Source organism: Seriola lalandi, unplaced genomic scaffold (genome assembly GCF_002814215.2).
Source record: "Seriola lalandi dorsalis isolate HSWRI2012SDOR001 ecotype SW California unplaced genomic scaffold, Sedor1 jcf7180002054614, whole genome shotgun sequence".
In the NCBI taxonomy this organism is placed as follows: Eukaryota; Metazoa; Chordata; class Actinopteri; order Carangiformes; family Carangidae; genus Seriola; species Seriola lalandi.
The window spans coordinates 747,180-767,577 of record NW_019525167.1 but is presented as its reverse complement, the minus strand read 5'-3'; the positions used below and the strand labels follow the sequence as shown (position 1 = coordinate 767,577).

The window sequence follows — 20,398 nt, the reverse complement described above, 5'->3', positions numbered from 1 at the left end:
AAGCATCAAAGTTAATTCTTGACTTAAGGAACCTTCAGCAGTTTGACAAAATAATCGTAACTCCAGGTCAGACTAGTAGCTTTTTGTCTGAGCTTTCAGCTGTCTCTCAGTCTTCATCTGTGTCTTCATCAGTTGTGGACGAAATACTCAGATTCTTTGTCAGTACTGATGCATCGTTGCTCCAGCTGCATTTTGATGTTGTTGCTGCTCAAGGTGCAGCTGGTTTTAACTACTTTATATACAGTTAGGTAGTTTATGCGAGTGGCTGTTGAGGGGTCCTTCAAAACAAGGCTGGATTACCAACCTGGCAAAGCAGACAACTGCCCAGGAGTCCGAGACCCCCACAGCCCCCAACAGCCATTATTTTCTATATAATTCCTGTCTACATAAATTAATTAATCACTAAAAGTATGATATCTCTGAGATTCACCATCTTCCATCTTGTGGCCCAGGTCTTTAAGAGGGACAAAGATATAAACTGTTTTATTTTATATTAAGCTCATTTTTATTGTACCAAGTTGTTTAATTTTTAATTTTTCTGTGTTTCCAGTAATTAATGCAGAAAAACCCTCAGCCAAGGTCACAATAATCCATCAGGAGAACTGTGAGGCTGCAGCCAACACTTATTTCCATTAACTGTAGTTTTGTGTGACACCTCTCCCACTGTCTTGGAGGTTGTCCCAGGTGGCCAACCTCAGCAGGAAATTGATGGACAGGGACACGGGAGGGTCGTCAGCTGATGGACTTCACCGGGGCCTTCCAGACTATAAAAACTGGCCCATCCGCTCACTTGTTCTCCCCTTCCAAATACTGAATCCATTTATTTTGACATATACATATTTTGATATATATTGCTTGCTTGGTGACCATCGGTTGTACACTACTTTTCATGATGCATTGTGGGATACTATATATACTATATAGGGTATAATAATTCTCACTATACATTCGGACGCGCTACAAAATGGCAAACTCACTATAAGGTGGACTTCATAGGGAGAAGCGAGTGATTTTGCACATGGCTTTTGGTGAGTTATGAAGGTAAAAAGTCGTATGTGGTGAGGTTTGTTTTGGGGTTAACGACAGTACATTTAATTGTTAATTAGTTAAATACTGTGTTCAGCTGCAGCAGGTTCAGGATCAGTGTTGACTCTCTTAATGCAACACATGCTGCTTCTTTTACTGTGTAAACTGACGACAGTCATGTTTCACTTCTCAGCAGCTCACAGAACAAACCTGCTGCACGCAGCCAGTCGTCTGCGTGTAGGTTTCCCTTACTCTTGGTATTTTTCTGCTCCGTCTCTTTAATCATGTTTACAACTAACACGCTGTTCAGCCGTCCTCTCCCAGCATCCTCTCTGCTCAGGCCGACAGAGATGAGAAACAGTAGCGTTTCCATCCTGGTGTTTCTGCAGCAGGTGGAGAATTACAGCGGGCCGGTGACGGGCTGCAGCTAACGAGCAAACAGAGTCCCGCCGCTGCTCTGCCGCTCCCCCTGGTTACCACGGGTTACCTGTTAGCGAGTGGCGTCTCTTGTATCATCTACATGCAGACTGAATCCCAATTACTGCAGTGAGCTCCGGGGCTTCTCCTGCAGCAGCAGCTCTGATCTCAGCAGCTCAGACGCTTCAGGATCATTGAAACAGAAAAAGTCGAGCTCTGATGTTGAAAAAACACACGGCTGCTGTTTCACCGCTGCTCTGACACTTTCTGTTGATTTGAGCTTTAATCTTCATCGCTGACGTCAGCGTGAAGGCCAGAGGGTGGCGCAGAAAATATTTGTCTGCAAAATGTGACGTAGTGACAACTGGCAGCGCTCATGATAAATACCGAGTGTAGTCAGTCACAACAGCTCTCTGAGCTTCTTTCTGTTTTCTCAGCGCAGTGCAGTTCACTCATCCCTGGCATTTTGTTCTCAGGACTGCAACATTTCATTTAATAAAGAATTACTGAGGAGGGAAAATAAAGCTGTGTGAGCTAACAAGCTCACTAATGGTCAGTTAGCTGTCAGCTGTGGAGCAGGTTGAATTAAACTTGGCTCTCCTTAGCCTTAAAGGTCAGCACTGTAGAGACAGCTTTTTATTGGTCACTGGTGTGAGTCAAAGTTCAGTCCACCAATCACTTCCATTGAAACAAATTGAATTGGCTGTGGAATTTATCCATTTTAAATGCTGGTTTTTAACCTTGTTAACTTTTCAATATGATGTTTTTATATATAATACAAGACATCATGGGCAGGATAATCATCAACACCATGACTGAGTGTTTCCCCCTTGAACTGCAGTGAACCAACAACAGCCAGGGTTTCATACGTCACAAACCTAAGGAGCCAATCCTGTCAACTTGTGGGGATAGGGGGCGGGGCTAAATAAATCTGAAACTTCGTCAGTACAGAGAGAGCGAGAGTTTGCAGCAGTACAACCGCTAACACCGTCAGCCACTGCCAGTTACAAGCTAACAAACATAAACAAATAAAAGATGCTAACTACGCTAACCGATCCGTCTGCTAGTCTCTGATTCTGATCTCAACAGACTGACAATCTCCTGAGTCTCTCTGATGTTTCCTCCTCTGACCATCTTGATGCTCTCTGCTCTTTCACCTGTCCACCTGGAGCGAGCAGGTGGTGGGCGGGGCACAAGGCCTGATCCAGATTTCTCAGCGAGGAAGTAAGAGCCGATGAGCTTCAGATCCAGTTTTTTTAATCAGTTTTTAAGTGCAGATTTGTACTTGTTTTCTTACTAAATAAGAGACAGGGCTTCTGTAGGTGGGTGTCTATTCACCTGTTTTATGTGCGTTTTCTGATTGGGTATAAAAAGCAAACCCTGATTGGAAACCCTAAAAAATAATCTTCAAAATAAGTTTTTAATCTCGACTGAGGTGGAAAATGTTTGTGTCTGTAAAAACAAAATGTGACAAAGTTCAATGGAGACAGATTTAGATGATAAATCATGAAGCATGTGACTTAAACCAGCTGTCTGTGGTTCTGTCTCTGTCTCACCTTCCATCTGACCTTTGACCTTTGTGTCAGACTACACTCAGAGGGAGGAAGGTTAAAGCGTCCGCCCCATCTGTGTGTCGCTGGCTGTCCAAGCTCCTACACTTTTCGCTCTGACCTTTGACCCTTTAGACATGAAAGTAAACTGCTGATTCCACAGAGGATCAAACAGAGAGAGGAGGAGGAGGAGGAGGAGGAGGAGATAAACCCTCATCACAGCAGCTCTCAAACAGAGATGAGATTGTTTATTAGCTTCCATGTAGCCTCGAGGCTAACAGGAGGGGGGTGGTGGTACACACGCATCAGACAGAAAGCAGCAGGCTGTCAGATGTGATCATGAGCTTCATTAAAACTGCAACACAAAGATCTACAGTGTTCGTGTTTTAAGAGAAAACTTCAATCTTAATCTTTAATCTGGATTCTATTTTATTTTATTTTTGTAAGTGAATCATTTAAACTGGAGCTCACTGGTGTGGAAGTCGATTCAACCAGTCCAAAAGCTTTCTGTAGTCCAGGGTTTATCTTAGACCAGGTCTAAAACATGAAACTGTAACATATTTACATTACATTTTATCCATATTTCTTTGATATTACTACAGTTTTTTATGGATTCAACTGTTTATATAGCAGAAATTCGGACTTTCGTAAAGTGTGAATGAAAAGCTCAAAATGTCTGTGAGAGAGTCGTCGTGCCCTTGATGGTTTGACAGTGGGACAGTCCAGAAACACACATAAGAGACAAGGTAGGAAACACAGGTAGGAGACAAGATAGGAAACACGTAGGACATAGGATAGGAAACAAACACAGGGAGATGAGAGGGAGCAGAATCTTGAAACTGTTTTCACCGGCTCGGGGGATTCACAGGAAATGAGGCGTGTTTTTCAACCCAGCGTTACTGTTTGTAATTTCGTCTCAGTGGTCACAGCCTCACTGTTCACTCCACCAGTGTTACTGTATCACAGCTGGGTTAAGTTACTGTGTATGCAAACCTAATATTTTTTTTTATAGCTGCTGCTTCCTGCAACAGAAACCTGCTTTATTTTATTTTGATTAATGACCATTTCCTCTGTAAATCTGAAAACAAATACAAAGTGCGATCACAGATATTTTAATGAGATGAACATTAAAGATAAATAGATGCCTGCGTTACATCCTCCCGTCTATGTGAGCTGCACTACTTCCAAAAATCAAGCTCTATTTGCTGGATGAAGACCCTGAAATGTGGACGAAAGCTCGGTAAACTAGGACCTGTAAATGCAGATTCTCACATTTGACAACCTTTTTTTTTCCCGTTGAAGTATTTTGCAGAGAAAAACATTCCTCATCACAGAGACATGAATCTTCCTGAGCGTCGACTCACCTGACAGACGGCAGCGATGACTCCGAGCCGATAGAAACAACAACACTGTGTCTTCATTCGTGTTTCACAGTGTGCTGACAAGTGAACGCCGCTCGCCACATCAAAACCTCTCAGTTCCTGAGTGCTGCTGCTGCTGCTGCTGCTGCCGCCGCCGCCGCCGCTGCGTCATGTTTCAGTCTGATAGCTGAGGCTTTTCACCCCGACAGTCAGGACTTCAAATAGCTGCAGCTGCAGAAATGACAGACTGAATTAAGAAAAAAAGAAAAGAAAAGCTGAAGGACAGAGTGGCCTTTCAGAAGAGCTGGGAAACTGTAAAATAACGAAAATACACTCAACAGGAAAAACTGTGTTTAAAAATCCTCTTACAGAGCTTTTGACAGAGTTTCTGCCTTTTGCTAAAGATAAGAAAATCCTATTTTCTCCGCATGTTCAATAACTTGTTTCTTAAAAGACACCCAGTAAGAAGTGCATTACAGCAGAGGAGCACATGTCTGGATTCACCTGTCAGGTGGCCACAGGGGCCCAGGTAGTAGCCATAAAATGTATTTAAATATTTTGGTCTGTATTTACACAAGTTTCAAACACAATATATATTAATATGAGAAAATAAAGAGAGAGTGCAACATGAAAAAAGTCCAAATAAATTCCTTTGGCTGCAGAGGATTAATGTTTGTCTGAGAGGAAACGTCTGGAAAAGCGTTTGTCTCGTGCTGTGGATGATCGTAAAGTACCGTTTTTTGTCTTCCTTTGTACTTTTAGAGCTACACTTCCCATAATGCTTTGGGGAATGTAAACAGGAAGTGTAATATCCCCATGGATTCAGCTATGCTGTTCAGTTATGCTGTGGGCTCTGTTTTTTCTCACTATATTTGTTCACATTTCGGCAAATTTGGACAATGAAAAGTGGACGAAATAGTTGTTAGCAGTTCCTGTTTGTAATGTGCTCGAATGACAAATATCACTGGATTACTTTGCTGAAGAAAACTTAAAAACGTTAAGGAGGAGCGTCTTTTTTATGATTTCTAATTGGATTAATGGCTGTTAATTCACAAAGGATGGAGATAATGACAAACTCTGAGAAGCGTAAGTCTCACTGAATCTAAAAATATGTGTATCATGTCTGTGTGTTCAGTTATGACTCAGAGAAGAAGGAGTGTGATGCAGGAATCTGCTGCATGTTGTAAATGTTTTTATTTCATTCAAGTTTATTATAGTGCTGTTTAAATGAGAGTGGCCTGCTTTATATGTGGCTGACTGAAAATGCTGATTAATTACTGTTATAGATTACGACATTTAACAGTCATATTTATTGGGATTTACATCATCCTTGAATTGCTACCGTCCCAGATGGTTCTACGCAAACAACCATCTGGGGCGTCACTAGATTCATAAGAAATTATGAAAGAGTTTTGATGCAAAGTTTTGTTGTGGGTCCAAATATTTTTGTTGGAGGGCCGGATTTATCTCATGACTCGCTGTTTGCCCACACCTGTCCTCGGGCCACGGCTAAACGCTGCTGCCAGCTTTAGCTTACACGTAGCACACGCTGTACGGATGAAGCTGAATCTAACTCATTTTCAAACTGGGACCGCTCGTTCACCAGATCAGCTGCTGAACACAGAAGCTTTTACATTAAAAACCAAAAAGTGGCTTCGTATTTAAAACCTTAACAGAGGTAAAAGAGCAGACTGACCACGGCTGTCAGACTCTGTGTGTCTCAGCTTGAAGACGGGGAGTGTGTTGGAGCGTTGACAGTCACGGGAGGCTTATTTATGGCGAGCGTCGCCGTGGATATCTGTGTTACAGCTGAGTGTCAGTTTGTAGCCGCAGCCCCTGCTGTTTATCACGGTTAACGCGACTGTTTGTCAGCTCTAAATATCGTGTCAGGCTCTGAGTACAGCAGAGTTATTGATGGACCCGTGTGGTGCGTTCACTGCCATTACAGAGGAAATAAATGTCGTACATGTAGAGCATCGATTCCCGGCTCTTATCTGGCTCTGAGGTGCTAAAATCAGATGTAGCCGTGCGTGATATCTCTTAGCGCAGGTGGGTGTAAAGTCAAAGCAGCCCACCGCTCGCCTGCCTCTTACAGTCATGTGACCCTCAGCTTGCAGGTTATAGCGGCTCCTCGCCAATCTCTGTCCACGTGGAAGTCTTTCCTCCGTTTGTTAAGGTTTAATGGACAAGACGAACGTCCCCCTCCAGGTGCTTGAAACAACCAGCTGCCCAATCAGAGATGACGTCTCCTGTTGTTGTTGTTGTTGTTGTTGTTGTTGTTGTTGTCGATGGTGATGATGCCTCTGACCCCGCTGACCCCCCGTCTCTCTGAACTGATCCCTCTCTTTTCTCTCTTGCTCTGAGGTCTCGGTTTGTTGAGGGGACAGTCCATGGCCCTATTGATGACAGTTCATCAGCATGCAGGGGGGGCTTCTGCCGTCGCCGCGGCAACCAAACCCCCCCCCAACTCCTGAGGCTTTAATCTGTCCCCTCTGATTTAACCCAACACTGGTGCCTCCATCAGTCTCACTGAAGATTTTAACCACTTGTTTCTTCAGCCACTCGTCTGTCGTCTGTTATTTTTCATCTGCATCTTTAACCATGAAGTTTATCTGCAGGTTTTTCTCATTCTTTATCAATTATAAATGAACAGTGCGAACTGAAAAGGTCTGTGAAGTTGCAGCCCACTTATTTTCTTCTTACCTGAGGAAAACAGATTTCAATAAGGAAATTATCGTGTTATCACAACAAAGAAAGATTCATTATTGAGAGGATTAATTATTCATCTGCGTGAGTCGAGGCCTCGAGGAGGTTTTATTGTTTCTGGAAAAGATCTGAGCTGTTTGAGGCTCCAGATGTTCTCAGTGACGTTGTAGCAGCGATAATGCAAAGTGACCAGAAGTCATTGATTACAGATGTGGGCTAGCATCCAGGAAACTGTATGGTAATGAGATCTAATGCAGTTCGGCAGCAGCCAATCAGAATGTAGAAGTGCTCCGCTCTGGAGAACACTAGAGAACAAAACCCTGTGTGTTGAGTGAATATAAAACTTTGTCATTAAAATGAAAGCAGCTAAAATACTGACGTGATTTACTTTGTTTCCCTCAGGTCAGCTGGTGGCGGGGACCTGCGAGATCGTCACTCTGGACCGGGACAGCAGCCAGCCGAGGAGGACCATCGCCCGACAGACGGCCCGCTGCGCCTGCAGGAAGGGACAGATCGCCGGGACGACGCGAGCCAGACCGGCCTGCGTCGACGGTAAGATGATCGCCGTCCTCTAGTGGCTGCAGCTGATGTTTAGCGATACGCAGGAACAGCAAGTCTTAGGTTTTGACCAGAAGATGAAGGAAATTCAGGCACATTTGGGACACGAAGAATTTGATATCAATAAGGCAGGTGAGAAGATGACAGATGAGTTTTAGTGTTGTGTTCCTGCTTCCAACATATTCCAGGATGCTTTTATTCCCGCCTCTGTCAGCGCTCATCCCTGCAGTTCTTCTGTCATCTACCGCCTCTCCTGTCTCGCTGTGTATATTTCTTGCAGCTCTTGAAGCTCTTGTTCTGCAGTTTTTGAATCTTGCCCATGTTTACAGAGACGGAGTGGATGCTTTCCTTAGATCAGGGTGTTTCGAACTGTGAGGTGCATCTTTCCAGGCGCCACGGGAGTTGAGTTGAAGCCGTGGTAGTTAATCATTTTGGTTTGGCCTGATGATTTGGCCTGTTAATCAACACGGTTTACAGTTGGAGCTGCTGCAGAAGCTGCAATACAAAGCTCATAAAGACAACTAAGGTACATTTAAACCCTTCACACCTGACATCCACAAATCCACTTAGAAATCAGAAAAGATTCTCTCCTTACAATTTCAGAACTTTGCTTGAGAATCCTCACATTTTAAAGTAATGTAGTCATAACTTGTGTGTACATAGCTAACAACAACTGCTAACGGCTAATCCATCATACTCTTAATTGTCCCAGTTTGTCAAAATGTAGAAAAAAATACAGGCTAACAAAAACCTCAAAGGACCTGCAGTTTCCAAATAACAGCTGCCAAATAAAATGAAGACAAAGAAGAAGAAATGCATGAAAAAGTTCATTAATATTCATTATTTCATGTAGCACCATGAATGTAGTTTTCCCTTTATCTTTACCAAGGCTAAGTGTTTTTGAGTGATTGTTATTTTTAAGTGCATTAAAATGTCATCCGGTACGATCTCCCCTGAGAGTTTGTAGTTTATGAAGGAAACAAACAAACATGTCCTCTCTGTGTCATCTGGACTGTGAGGTTCAGAAAGTTACAGCCCAGCGTTTCTCTGCATTTCATCACCGGCTCTCTCCTCCTCTCTCCTTCTCCTTCTCTTTCTCTTCTCCACCCTCTGGAGAAGATGACAACAGCTGGAGGGATTTGGTCGTCTCTGCGGGGACTCACAGACTCTCCCGGTGACGTTCAGACACTTCGAAACAGTTGTTCCGTCTCTCCTGCTGCTTTCTCTCCGATAAAGCTTCAGTTTTAGAACTAGATATTTTCTCATCTATCTATTCTAGTCTTGATGCTAAGATGAGCTAAACACATCCCTCCTTAAACGCACAGTATGTAATTTCTGCCATTCCTAATCAAAACAATAACAAAAGACAGCATGGGGTGATGCTAACCTTTAATATAACTCATGAACCAGACGTCCTGGATGTTTTTAGTGACAGCTGAATTATCCACAGAGGAGTCGTCCTCTCCATAACAAACGGTGGAAAACCAGTAGAAACACTGAATAAAGCGCTTTCACTTTAAAAATCCCTGATTCACCGACGCTCTTCCAGACGTCCGATGACTAAAATACTGGTTAAAATATATAGTTAAAAACGACCAAGGTGTAAAAAGTGTATCCTAAAAATGTGGCTTCTGGCAGGAAACCACAACGCCGAACCAGGTGCAAAGCGGATACGATGTCATTGACAGACAAATTAAAATCACGTGTTTCTCTAGGTTTGAGAATTGCTGGAAACATTTGGGATAATGTAAGTACACAACTCAACTCAACAATTTAATGCTGAAAGCGTGCATGTTATAACTTCACATGTCTAAACATCCTGACGTCTGTGCAGTTGGAGCTGAAACAGAAGTTAAAGTCTGTGCTGTCAGCGATCACAACGGTTTGAACCCGCTCTGCTGCCTGGGGAGGATGTTTTCAACAGCAGCCTCAGTAACGATGCTGATTGCTGCGACCTGTTTCCTGTGTCTCAGACACTCATCAGCAGCTTCTTGTTTTGTTTTTTTTTACTCCCTGAACGTCTCTGAACAACCAAAATCAAACGTCCTTAAAGCCTCAGTGGCCTCTTCACTGCAGCGGTCGGCCAGAAGCTGCTGATGGTCGTTAGACAATAAACTCAGGTAAAATATAACATCTCTCTTTAACTGTCAACAGCCAGAAAATGTGGCCAAAAGTATGTGGACACCCGATCATTCCAGCCATACAGGACAGTTGAATAATATATTGTAACTTATATTAGAGAGTGCTAATACGAATGTTAGATGTGAATGACAAATCATTGCAAATATCATGCGGAAAATGTTTTATTTTATAAAGTATTCAGAGCAAAGTTTAGCCGTCACTCGTGTCTCTCTGTGTGACCTTTACAGAGCTGCTTGTTGGTATTTATGTCAGTTTGTGTCTTCTGTTGTGATCTCAGGTAACACAAACTCTAAAGTAGAAAGAATGTTTCAGGGAGGGAAAACTTCACGCGATTCGAGGGGAAATTTGTATAACACAAAAAGAACATAAAGAAACCAAAATATGCCAAAGTAAACAAAGAACTTTCTGCACCCACATCACGGAAGCTGCACTTACATAAAAGGAACAATAACACTATTGTACATTACCACACTCGATTACAAATAAAAGTCAAAATATCAAAAGTAAAGGTGCTCATTATGCAGAATGATCCGTGACAGTGTTATATTATTATATTGTTGGAAAGAATGCATCCTACAATTTTTATTATCAGTTAATCTACCGATTATTTTCTGTATTCAATGTTTATAAAATGTCCGAAAACAGTGAAAAATTGATCTCAATACTTTGGTGACGTCTTCAGATGTTTTCAAAACTCAAAGTTATTCACTTTACAACAGTATAAAACAATAAAAACATAAAACTTCACAAATTACAAACTGGAATCAGCGAATGTTTGGAATTTTTTAATAGATTTTCAAAATTATTGCCTTTTTTTTCCTGTCAGTCGACTAGTTGCAAAATGCTTCTTCTTGCAGAGTTTTGTTTTTATGTAGTAATCTAATAATAATGCTGTAGATGCATCTTTATTCATTGCTTCCAACAATGTAACTGATACTGATACTTTACTTTAAATCACAAAACAATTACAATTAAAAGCTTTTCATTTGTTTTTTGAAGGGTGGGTTTGGAGCCAAAGTGCAGTCACAGTTCAGAAAGCTTTAACTAAAACTCAGACCTCAGCAGCAGCTACGTCGGCGTCCAGTGACCTTTACTCTGTTTCTGAGAGCTGCATGTTGGTATTTATGTCAGTTTCTGTTTGAGGTGGTTGCTCACTTTGCCTTTTGTTGCTCTGCTCAGAGCTGAGAGGAAGATCCAGGCTGCAGTCGCCTCTTATCTGTCCTCTCGCATCGCAGATCCCCGGCTCGAACACCTAACGTCAGTCTGAGTCCTGGTTCCTGTGCGGAGTTTCCGCTCTGAATGGGATAATCCCATCACAGGAAGCAGAGGTTACACTCAGAGGGATGTTTTACAGATACAGAAACCTCAAGTCCCCTTAAATCTGCCTTAAAATGTCTGATTCAGCATCTCCAAGGTTGATTTATCAAGACTTCATCACATAAATCATTAACAAATAATAAGAGAAAATGATGTTTCTCAACCACCTCCTCTGCTTTGCACACAACAGAAAAATTTTAAAAAATATTATGGTATGGTACAATAATGTTATCGTACTCAACATGTTGAATGAAAAATGCCATGCGGCTCCGAGACGGTGCGGTGAAACAAACAGGTGAGACCTTTTTGTTTCTCATCAGGTGGAGACGAACTGAAAAGGGCAGAGAGGCGGTGCATTCAGGGACTCAACTGTCAGCTGTTCAGAGTGACTCCTGGAGTCGGAGAGTCGTTAAAAGCTGCACTGACCTCAGAGGTCAAGTCAGAGGAGAGAGAAAGAAAATATGGAAGAAAAACAAAGGGAGAAAGTTAATGTGATGAAGTTGGAGAGAAAATTTTATTCACCAACATTTCTATATGATTCATATTAAAACAAATCCACAAATGTTTATATCCTATATTCACAAAAACATTTATTTTGTGACCATGAATTATAAGAACTGTGTCTCACAATTATCAGAGAAATTATCACATAATTACCAGATAAATATCTCGTAATAACAATGAAACTTTCTCATATTTTTGAGGGTCTTTACCTTTTAATCAGAAGATGTTTGTCTTGTGATTATGAGACAATGATGAGATATTTATCTAAAGAGATATTTAAAACTTTAAAATATGTATTTTGTAATTAAAATCCTATGAAAACTATTTGGTCATTATAAAATCTGTATTTGGAGATTATAAGTCATAGTTAAGAGAAAACATCTTTGTTTTTCTTTGTTAAATGCCGAGAGCTTCTGGCAAATATGAAGTAAAACAGACTCAAGAACAAGTGATGTAAAGGAAATAAAGGAAAAACAAAGGTAAAGATACGACAGACGAGAGGAAAAAGAAGAGGAGAAGAAAGTGAAGTAAAGAAATATATATAAAAAAGGATGATTTTCTTTCCCTCTCTGTGGCTCAACTTGTCTGTCCTTTAAAGAGGAATAATGGTTTCCGTCTCCACTTCCTGTTCAGACTGTAGCACCATTTTTTAGTTTTTCCTTTACTTCCATCTGTTTGTTCTTTGCCTCATTTCTTTTCACTCCTCTCTTTCCCCTCCGTTCGTCTCTTCCTCTGGGGACAAAGCGGCGTCCCTCCTTCTGGACGTCGTCTTTGATGAATGAAGCGATTACAAAACGTCCTCCTCTCTTTTCGGATAAATGAACTGCGCTGAGCGGCGGCAGACGGATCTACGTTGCGGTTGTTCATTAATCAGCTTGGTGATGCAGCGTTCGCAGGTGTTCAGGTGTTCACTGGTACCTGAGATTAATCCACTGCACCTCCATTACACACTGTTTGTTAGTGTGAAGGTCTGTTTTCTGTTTCTGACTGTTTTCTATATTTAACGCCTGAAAACACCTTCACACATCCTGTGCTCTTATTGGTCAGAAGTAGAAACCTGCAGGTGAACAAGGTTTCTCTAAACATTTGACCCTGGTGAAGTTATATATTGATGACAAGATTAAATCTTAGTTGAGACAAATATCTTTGTCTGTTCTGAGCCAAAATTAAAATGCACAAAAATCTGTAGAAACTTTAAATGTCGATTGATGTATGTTTTTGATTTTTTGATCCCATGTAGAACATTTCACTCCTAATAAATTCATATATAAACTCATGCATTTTACAGAGATCTCACACATGAACTATAATAATTGACAAGTTGCTAGATTCAAGTAGGGGCTCAAAAATAACATGATAACACAAGAAAACTTCCTTCCAACATGGGCCGGAAATATTAAAAATCAAGAATGACACAAACTGCAACATGTAATGTTTATGCTTTAACTGTTACAATATAATACTTTTAACAATAACATCTTTATTTTAATGATTTAGGAAAAAGTAAAAAAGAGACGAGACAAGGAAACAAACACAAATATAGGCACAAAATGGACATAAAGTAATAAATAATAGAGAATTAAAACGCTAATGAAATTCCTCCGTTGGCCAGACCGTCTCATTTCAGTTTGGTACACGACGGCCACGAAGGGCCACACCTTTTGTAGACGGCGTCCTCTAAAGGATGTGGCACCTGAATTGGGACACATCTTAAATTTCAAAAGTGTCAAATCCAATTGTTTTGATGTTTCAGTCTGGATCACACGGGATCCACTGACAGACTGATGTTGCCGTCCACGGAGCAATAAGCCTCTTTACCTTCATTCAGCTTCATATTCCAGAAATGAACTAAGATTAGAAGTTACTGCAGGAAAAGTAAAACTCAAATTATAAGTGAATATGGAATTTCTTTCAAAACAGTCACAGATTCAGTGATTCTGAGCTTTGGAGACATTTTGTGATCAGTTAATACGTCAGTGTGATGTGTTTCAGAGACTGGTCAGGTTCACTCTGTGTTGTCTTGAGTCTCAGCATTTCCTGCTGATTTCAGGAAACAGCTGTATTTACGGCCTCGCTGTGAGGCGTCTGATAAAACACTTAGTCACTGCTGTGGTAATGGAGGTTGTGTGGAGGGAATCGTGTGGCGTGCTCAACCCAGCGGTGGCATCCTGGGACAATGGAGGAAAAAGACGAATCAACGAATGTGGCGGCCGCTGTCGGCTTCCATCCTCGTCTTCAGCAGGTGATTACACGTCCTCTCAGAAACAGCCAGGGCGCTGCTGTTTCCTGCCGCTCAGCTCCCCGAGACCATTCATCAGGTCTCAGGGGGATCTCAGTGCTGCACCGCTGAGCCACAGGGAGAGAGGTGGTGAAATGTTTCCATACAAACCAAACCTAAAAAACAGAAGAAAAAAAACACCTGTGTTCAGGCATTAATCCAATGTGGTTAGCTCTACTGCTAATCTTATAGCTACACCAATTAGAAAGCCTAAAGTATAACCAGATAAAAACAGTATAACTTAAGTAAAATATAGTGATTAACATTAGTTAAGTTATTTTCAGTTTCGCTCCTCTGACTCTGAATTTAAAAGTCGGAGGTTGACGTGAACATTTTCCCCCGTCTGCGGTATTTAATTACACTTTAAACAATGTGACATGAAGGCGACATGGTCCAGTTATTTTAGAGTTAGCTTCTAAATCACATTCACTTAGTGTTAGCTTCTTGGTCCAGAGTTGGCTTATAGGTCCAGATTGTTTAGACTTAGCCTCTAAGTCCTGTTAGCTAAGTGTTAGCTTCTCCGTCCAGATACCTTACAATTTAACTTCTAGTTTCTGTCACATCTCAGGTCACTTGCTTCGCTTCAGCGTTCCCTGTCATCCAGCTTCCAGTCAGTAATCTTCCATTCACCCTGTTCTCCTGCACCTCCCTGCATTAGCCACTCCCACCTGATAAAGCTAACTCCCTTCACCTGGTCACACAGCGGCTCCTGATTACTCTCACCCAGTATACAAACCCCGGCCTTCCAGTCATTCTTTGTCAGATTGTTCTTCGCTTTTCTACGTGCAAGACGCTCCAGCATTTCCTGAAATGGTTCCCTGTTGTAGTTAGCTTAGTGTTAGCTTCTAGGTCAGTCTCAGAGTTAGCTTCTGGGTCATGTTAACTTAGAGCTAGCTTTGGTCCAGTTAGCTTAGTGTTAGCTACTAAGTTCAGGTAGCTTAGCTTTTGGACCCACTAGCTTACAGTTAGCGTCTTGTTCCTTCTGAGTGGTCTTTGAATTGGGTTTTATGTCCAGTTGGCCTAAAGTTAGCCTGTGCGTTCAGTTAGCATCATCTAGGTCATCAGCTGGTTGTTGATTTTCTTTTCTTTTGGTGGATCTAGGATAGCAGATCCCTGTGCTTAAGCTAGGCTAATCATTTGCTGCACATATCTAAGACAGAACAAGAACCACAACATTTACACTCTATTTGTAATTTTAAATCTTAACCTGAACTAAACTCTAAAAATGACCTTTAATAAATTAAGGATCAGTTTAAGTTTTTCCCCTTTCTGGAGAATCTCTGTCTCTCCATCATCATAGAAGTGTGAAACGGTGGGAGAACTTAATTACGTATCATGGCTGAGAGGAGCTGCCGTTGTTCAGTAGAAATTGGTTTGATAATTGGGGGCTAACAAGCTATCACAATCACACCACTGCTCTGCTGCTCCAAAGGGAGAACCGATTGCCTGGTTATGTATTACAGGCCTGTACAGACCTTCGCTTTCTTCATCTTTCCCCAGGCTGCGCTCACAGAGAGTAATTTAGTGCCGGGAATGAGGGTGAGGCTGGAATGACTGCGGAAAGATGAAGTATTGCCCAAACAGCAGGAAATCCCTCTGAATGACTGGACAGATTGTCATATGATAGTGTGTTTTACTTTCTAGAGTTTACCTGCTCTGGGTTCACTGGGTTTGAAACAAAGAAATCAAAAAACATCTTGATTACATTACATTGTGTTATGCTATGGTACATCATATAGAGTCAGGTCATACTACATTCTATTACCTTTCTTTGCACTACATTAAGTTGCGTTGTGTTACGTTGCCATGTACATGTTGCATTACAATGTGTTGCATTCATTTGCTGTATATTGTGTTGTGATGTGATTCAGTACAGATATAGTACAAGTCATGCTAATTTTTATTGTGTTATGTTTTGATTCCTTGCATGTCCTGCCATGTTATGTCACGATATACAATGTCATGCATTATTATGTTAAGTCGCCTTGTACTGTTACTGTGTAATGTCACATAACATAATGTTACACTAAAAGATGCATAAATTTGCATATTTAATGATGAATTCCGGAAAAGGCTGATTCTTTAAAAACACTTGGCATGTTTCTCTTCCTCCAGTTTTTATACAGTAAGCTCATTGTTATGACATGTGCAGCCTCAATACATGTTCAGTATTTTAAATCCAATGCAGAGCAATGAGTTTTCACACGATTATACTGTTCATTATAATAATTATAATCATATGAAGACTAACAAAAAATCATTAACCACACTAATCACATAGATTGTCTTCAGGAAGTGCTTCTTTGATTTATTTTGCTCTGTTTGATGCTTCCTCCTCGTATCTCCCCTCTCTTCACTTTATATTCTCCCTTGTGTGTTTTTTCCCTCTGGGTCCAGTGGCCATATTTAATTAGATGCACACACTGTTAATTACTGACAGATGTTTGTTTCGTATTCTTCTGCTGAATGCATTGACAGCATATTCTCTCATTTGTTGTGTCAGACGTTGTGATCCGGAGTCACACGGCCATCTGCGCTATCACTCTGACCTTTGACCTTCTTTTGTTCTCAATGTTAATAATGTTGAATTTCTATTGTTTTGGGAGTTTGATCGAAACTAGGGACTAAAATTTGGGATATTTCGACCTATGACTCAATTTAACATCCTGTGATTCTTTATCTTTTTTTTTTCCTGTTCCCGACTCAGTCAGACTCCACAACTCAACACACTCATCCTCCTCATCTTCATCACCCCCTCTCTCCGTCTGCGGGCCAATATGCAAATGTGGTTGTGAGAATGTCCTATTTCTTTATAAATAGCTGAGTGTGTGACGAAGAGGAGGTGTGTACAGTAAACACAGTCAGTTCTCTGATGTTGGACTGAGTTTATCTTGGTTCTTTGATTTCACTTGAGCTTTTCCTCATTTTTGAGATTAAAGAGTTACATTAAGAATAAAAGGCAGGATTTTGAGAGTAGTACAATAGTAGAACAGTAGTAGAGAAGAAAGTCATGAATTTGTGAAAATAAAGTTGTATTTTCAAGAAAAAGCTATAACATTATGACAACATAGAAAAAGGTTTGAATAATGAGAATGAAGTCACTAAGAAAAGATTTGAGATTAAGATATATTTGACATATTTTAGAAAATGTTCAAATATTTCAAGTGGAATCGTATTAGTGAAAGATTTATTGACTTATTAGGATAATGTTGGAATTTGAAAAGAAAAAAAAGTTGTAATATTGTAATTTAAAGTTGTAATTTAACAACAAAAATGTTAAATTTTTTTGATATAAATACTATGACATAACATTTTGAGAATACTAAGATGTTTATCAGAAGAAAAATCTGAATATATCAAGTACAGTTTTAATTTTCCAAGAAAAAAAAAAGTAATGTTATGACTTCTCGTATTCTCTTACATTACAACAATTTTCTAAAAATATTTTGACTTCTTTCCTGAAAAACAGCGGCCCAACGATAACGTGTGACACTGTCATTCTACTAAGAGAAGGTGAAACCAATGAACTCACCTGTCTTTTCTCCCTCCTCCTCCTCCTCCTCCTCCTCCTCCTCTTCCTCTTCCTCCTCCTCAGTTCGTATCGTCAGGAGTCGACAGTGGTGTGAGATGACTCCTTGTTTGGACGATGAAGGATGTGATCTCCTGGTCAATCAGTCGGGCTGGACCTGCACGCAACCAGGAGGCCGAGTCAAGACCACCACGGTGAGAACCGATCCAAACCTGACTCACTCATGTGTTTGTCACGTGACTGATATTCCATTGGTTTATACTTAAGATGAATCCCTCTCTGTGCTCAGTCTCACCCCAACATCCTGTTTCCTGTTGCCTTTTACTTTTACTAAAGTTTTTGGTAGAAGCAAATATTCTGTATTAAATTCAAAGAAAAAGACCCATTGTGGGTTTTCTCAAAATATGATACTAGGATGTTAAAATACTGAATGTACGTGGCTGAGTTTGGTGACATTTAAACAATCTACTGCTGAGATAATGGTAAAATTGTGTTGCTGTGGCAGAAGCTTTACACCAAATATGAGATGACCATACTGGGAATATACTGGCTAGTATCATGCGAGGTTACAGTCCCATCAGTTGTAGAATTTGTGTTATCTATTGAATCTACACTGGTTTGTGGTTGATGTGGCTCATTTTTGTTGCTGTTGGCGAGAAGCTTCTCCTCATCTGACCCTTGCTTTTACCCCTGCTCCACATTTTGGACACCTTGGGTTGCAGAGCCACACCGGCCTATACCTCTAAAAAAGGCTAAAACCTGCCATAATGGAAATAACTTCATATGGTGAACCTGTTACATCTAGTATTTATGAAACAACGGTATCATTAATTTGGAGTGATGTTCGTGTCGACCTGATGAATCTCAGTCCAGTGTTCCCTCTCTTTTCGCTCTGTTTTTGGTCTCCACCAGCTCCGGAGGGAAATATCTGTCTCTTTAGCTGCTAAATGTTCCACTCTGTTCACCAGCTGCTCTCTGACTGTCTTTGCTGTGTTGGACACTGGTTGTTTTTTTTTTTTTTTTTAGAGCTTATTTCTCTCTTCTGTGATTAAAGACGACACAACATGAAAGCAGCGAGAGTGAAACAAAGCATGAAACTCATTATAAAGCTGTAAAACTGAGACGAGATGCAGGTTCAGCTGATGATTTTCTGTGGGGTCGTTGCTACGAGTGACATCGAGTGTTATTATATATATTATATATTCAATTAGAGCCAATTGAAGAGGAAAAAAGGAGAAAGCTCACAAAGGGCAGCAGTCGAGGATTCACTCTCTAATAGATGTCATCTTTACAGAGCAGAAAAACCAGTGTTAGAATTACAACAGGGCGACTCAGACTGATACTATTAAGTACGTACATCAGTATAATGTGAAGTCCTAATGATCAAATGTAAAGAGTTAGTTTCTGGTAGAGTGGAAGATTGATGTGGGTCATTGTGAAGAAGGCAGCTGTGCAATTACTCACTGTTAGACTTATAAGACTTATTTTTATCATCCAATTATCATTAACGTGTTCCTACCTCTGTAATATGACTTTTAAGATACTTATTTAATGTATTAATTGATTTAATATAATGTAAAATGTATTTAATTTACTCAACCAAAAGTAGCGTGGGATCATGGGAGTTGTTGTCTTCACCATCAGTATCTTCAGCTTTCCTGGTTTCGGACTCCTTCAGTGTCAGTGGTTCAGGAGGTTTTTACCAGGTCTCTCTTCACCACATTTCTCTTGGTTTGAGAATCGCTGGAAACATTTGTGTTAATGTGATGACACAACTGAAGGAAATGTATAACATCGGTCTCGTCATTGTCCGTCATGTTGATGTGGGAAAGTTGAAAAGGATTGAAAATGTTGCCTTCCTTCTCTCTCTAACCTTTCTTTCTTCTTTGTGTGTTGAGTTTTAATCAAATATCTAATTGTAACATCAGCTTCTCATAACAAGGACATTGCTGTGTGTGTGTGTGTGTGTGTGTGTGTGTGTGTGTGTGTGTGTGTGTGTGTGTGTGTGTGTGTGTGTTGATTGAATAATTGCTACCCATGAGCGCTCTCTCCTCCGTCTGTCATCCTTCAAAGCAGCTGATTAACAGCAGTTGTTTTCAGAGCCTCCTCATTCGGCCGATCTCATCACATCAACCGAACCTCGTTCAGAACGTGTTGATTTTTTAAAAAACTCAGCTCTTCATCTTCTTTCACGTCTCCGTCATTCTCTCTCTGATGAGGCTGATTATCCGCCGCCCTCCATGTGTCATCAAACCGTCTGTGTTGGTGCTTGTTGTGATGGTTACAGCGTAGTTCTCAAAACAGTCTTAACTCAAGGTCCATTGACTTCAACCACACCCTCTTACCAGTGGATTATTATTATATATACATGTGAACCTTCAGTTAAGATCTTCATTTATTTATTTTTTGAGGCGAAAACCTCCAAATATTCCCTCGTTCCACTTCCTCCACTGTTTCTCTCTTTTATATCCCTGTAATCACTGGCGTCGGACTGTTCACCAACACCAGCACAAATTTTGACAAAATTTTGCAAATGTTGCAAATGTCCGTGCATCATACCGTCGGAGTCAGTTCATCGAGGTTGGTGGTGCTATCTCCTTTTTTTTAAATTTTTTTTTCAATGCTACTTCCATTTATTTACATTGGAAAATTTTGAAACTATCAGACGTATCAGTTCTTAAATAAAGCAAACAGATAAAAAAGGACAAATATATAATTGAAGTGAAAGACATTTCAGAATAGATATTAACATGGATTTCTTGTTTGTTACAAATTTGAGACTCAAAGTAACGTTCAAGATCATTAGAAACAACTTCAATTAGGGACTTGATTTAAGATAAATATGAAATTTACCCGACTAAAATCAGGAGGTTAACAGTACTGCTTAAATTGTTGTCAAAATAAGTCAAAATATTTTTTCTCTTCTATTTTAAACTCCCCAGTTGGTTGCCATTAAATCCCCACACATTTACCTCTGTATATATATATATATCAATGGATGTTTATGTGA

At 40.5% G+C, this 20,398-nt stretch overlaps 1 protein-coding gene across 1 annotated transcript in view; it reads left to right on the top strand.

Moving 5' to 3' along the window:
* LOC111665068 (chemokine-like protein TAFA-5) overlaps window positions 1–20,398 on the top strand; it is a 45,009-nt gene that overhangs the window by 9,981 nt on the left and 14,630 nt on the right. The window contains exons 2-3 of the mRNA XM_023419940.2: window positions 7,463–7,612; window positions 17,455–17,582. Of these exons, the coding sequence (XP_023275708.1) occupies window positions 7,463–7,612; window positions 17,455–17,582 (278 nt within the window). The remainder of the gene's footprint in view (window positions 1–7,462; window positions 7,613–17,454; window positions 17,583–20,398) is intronic.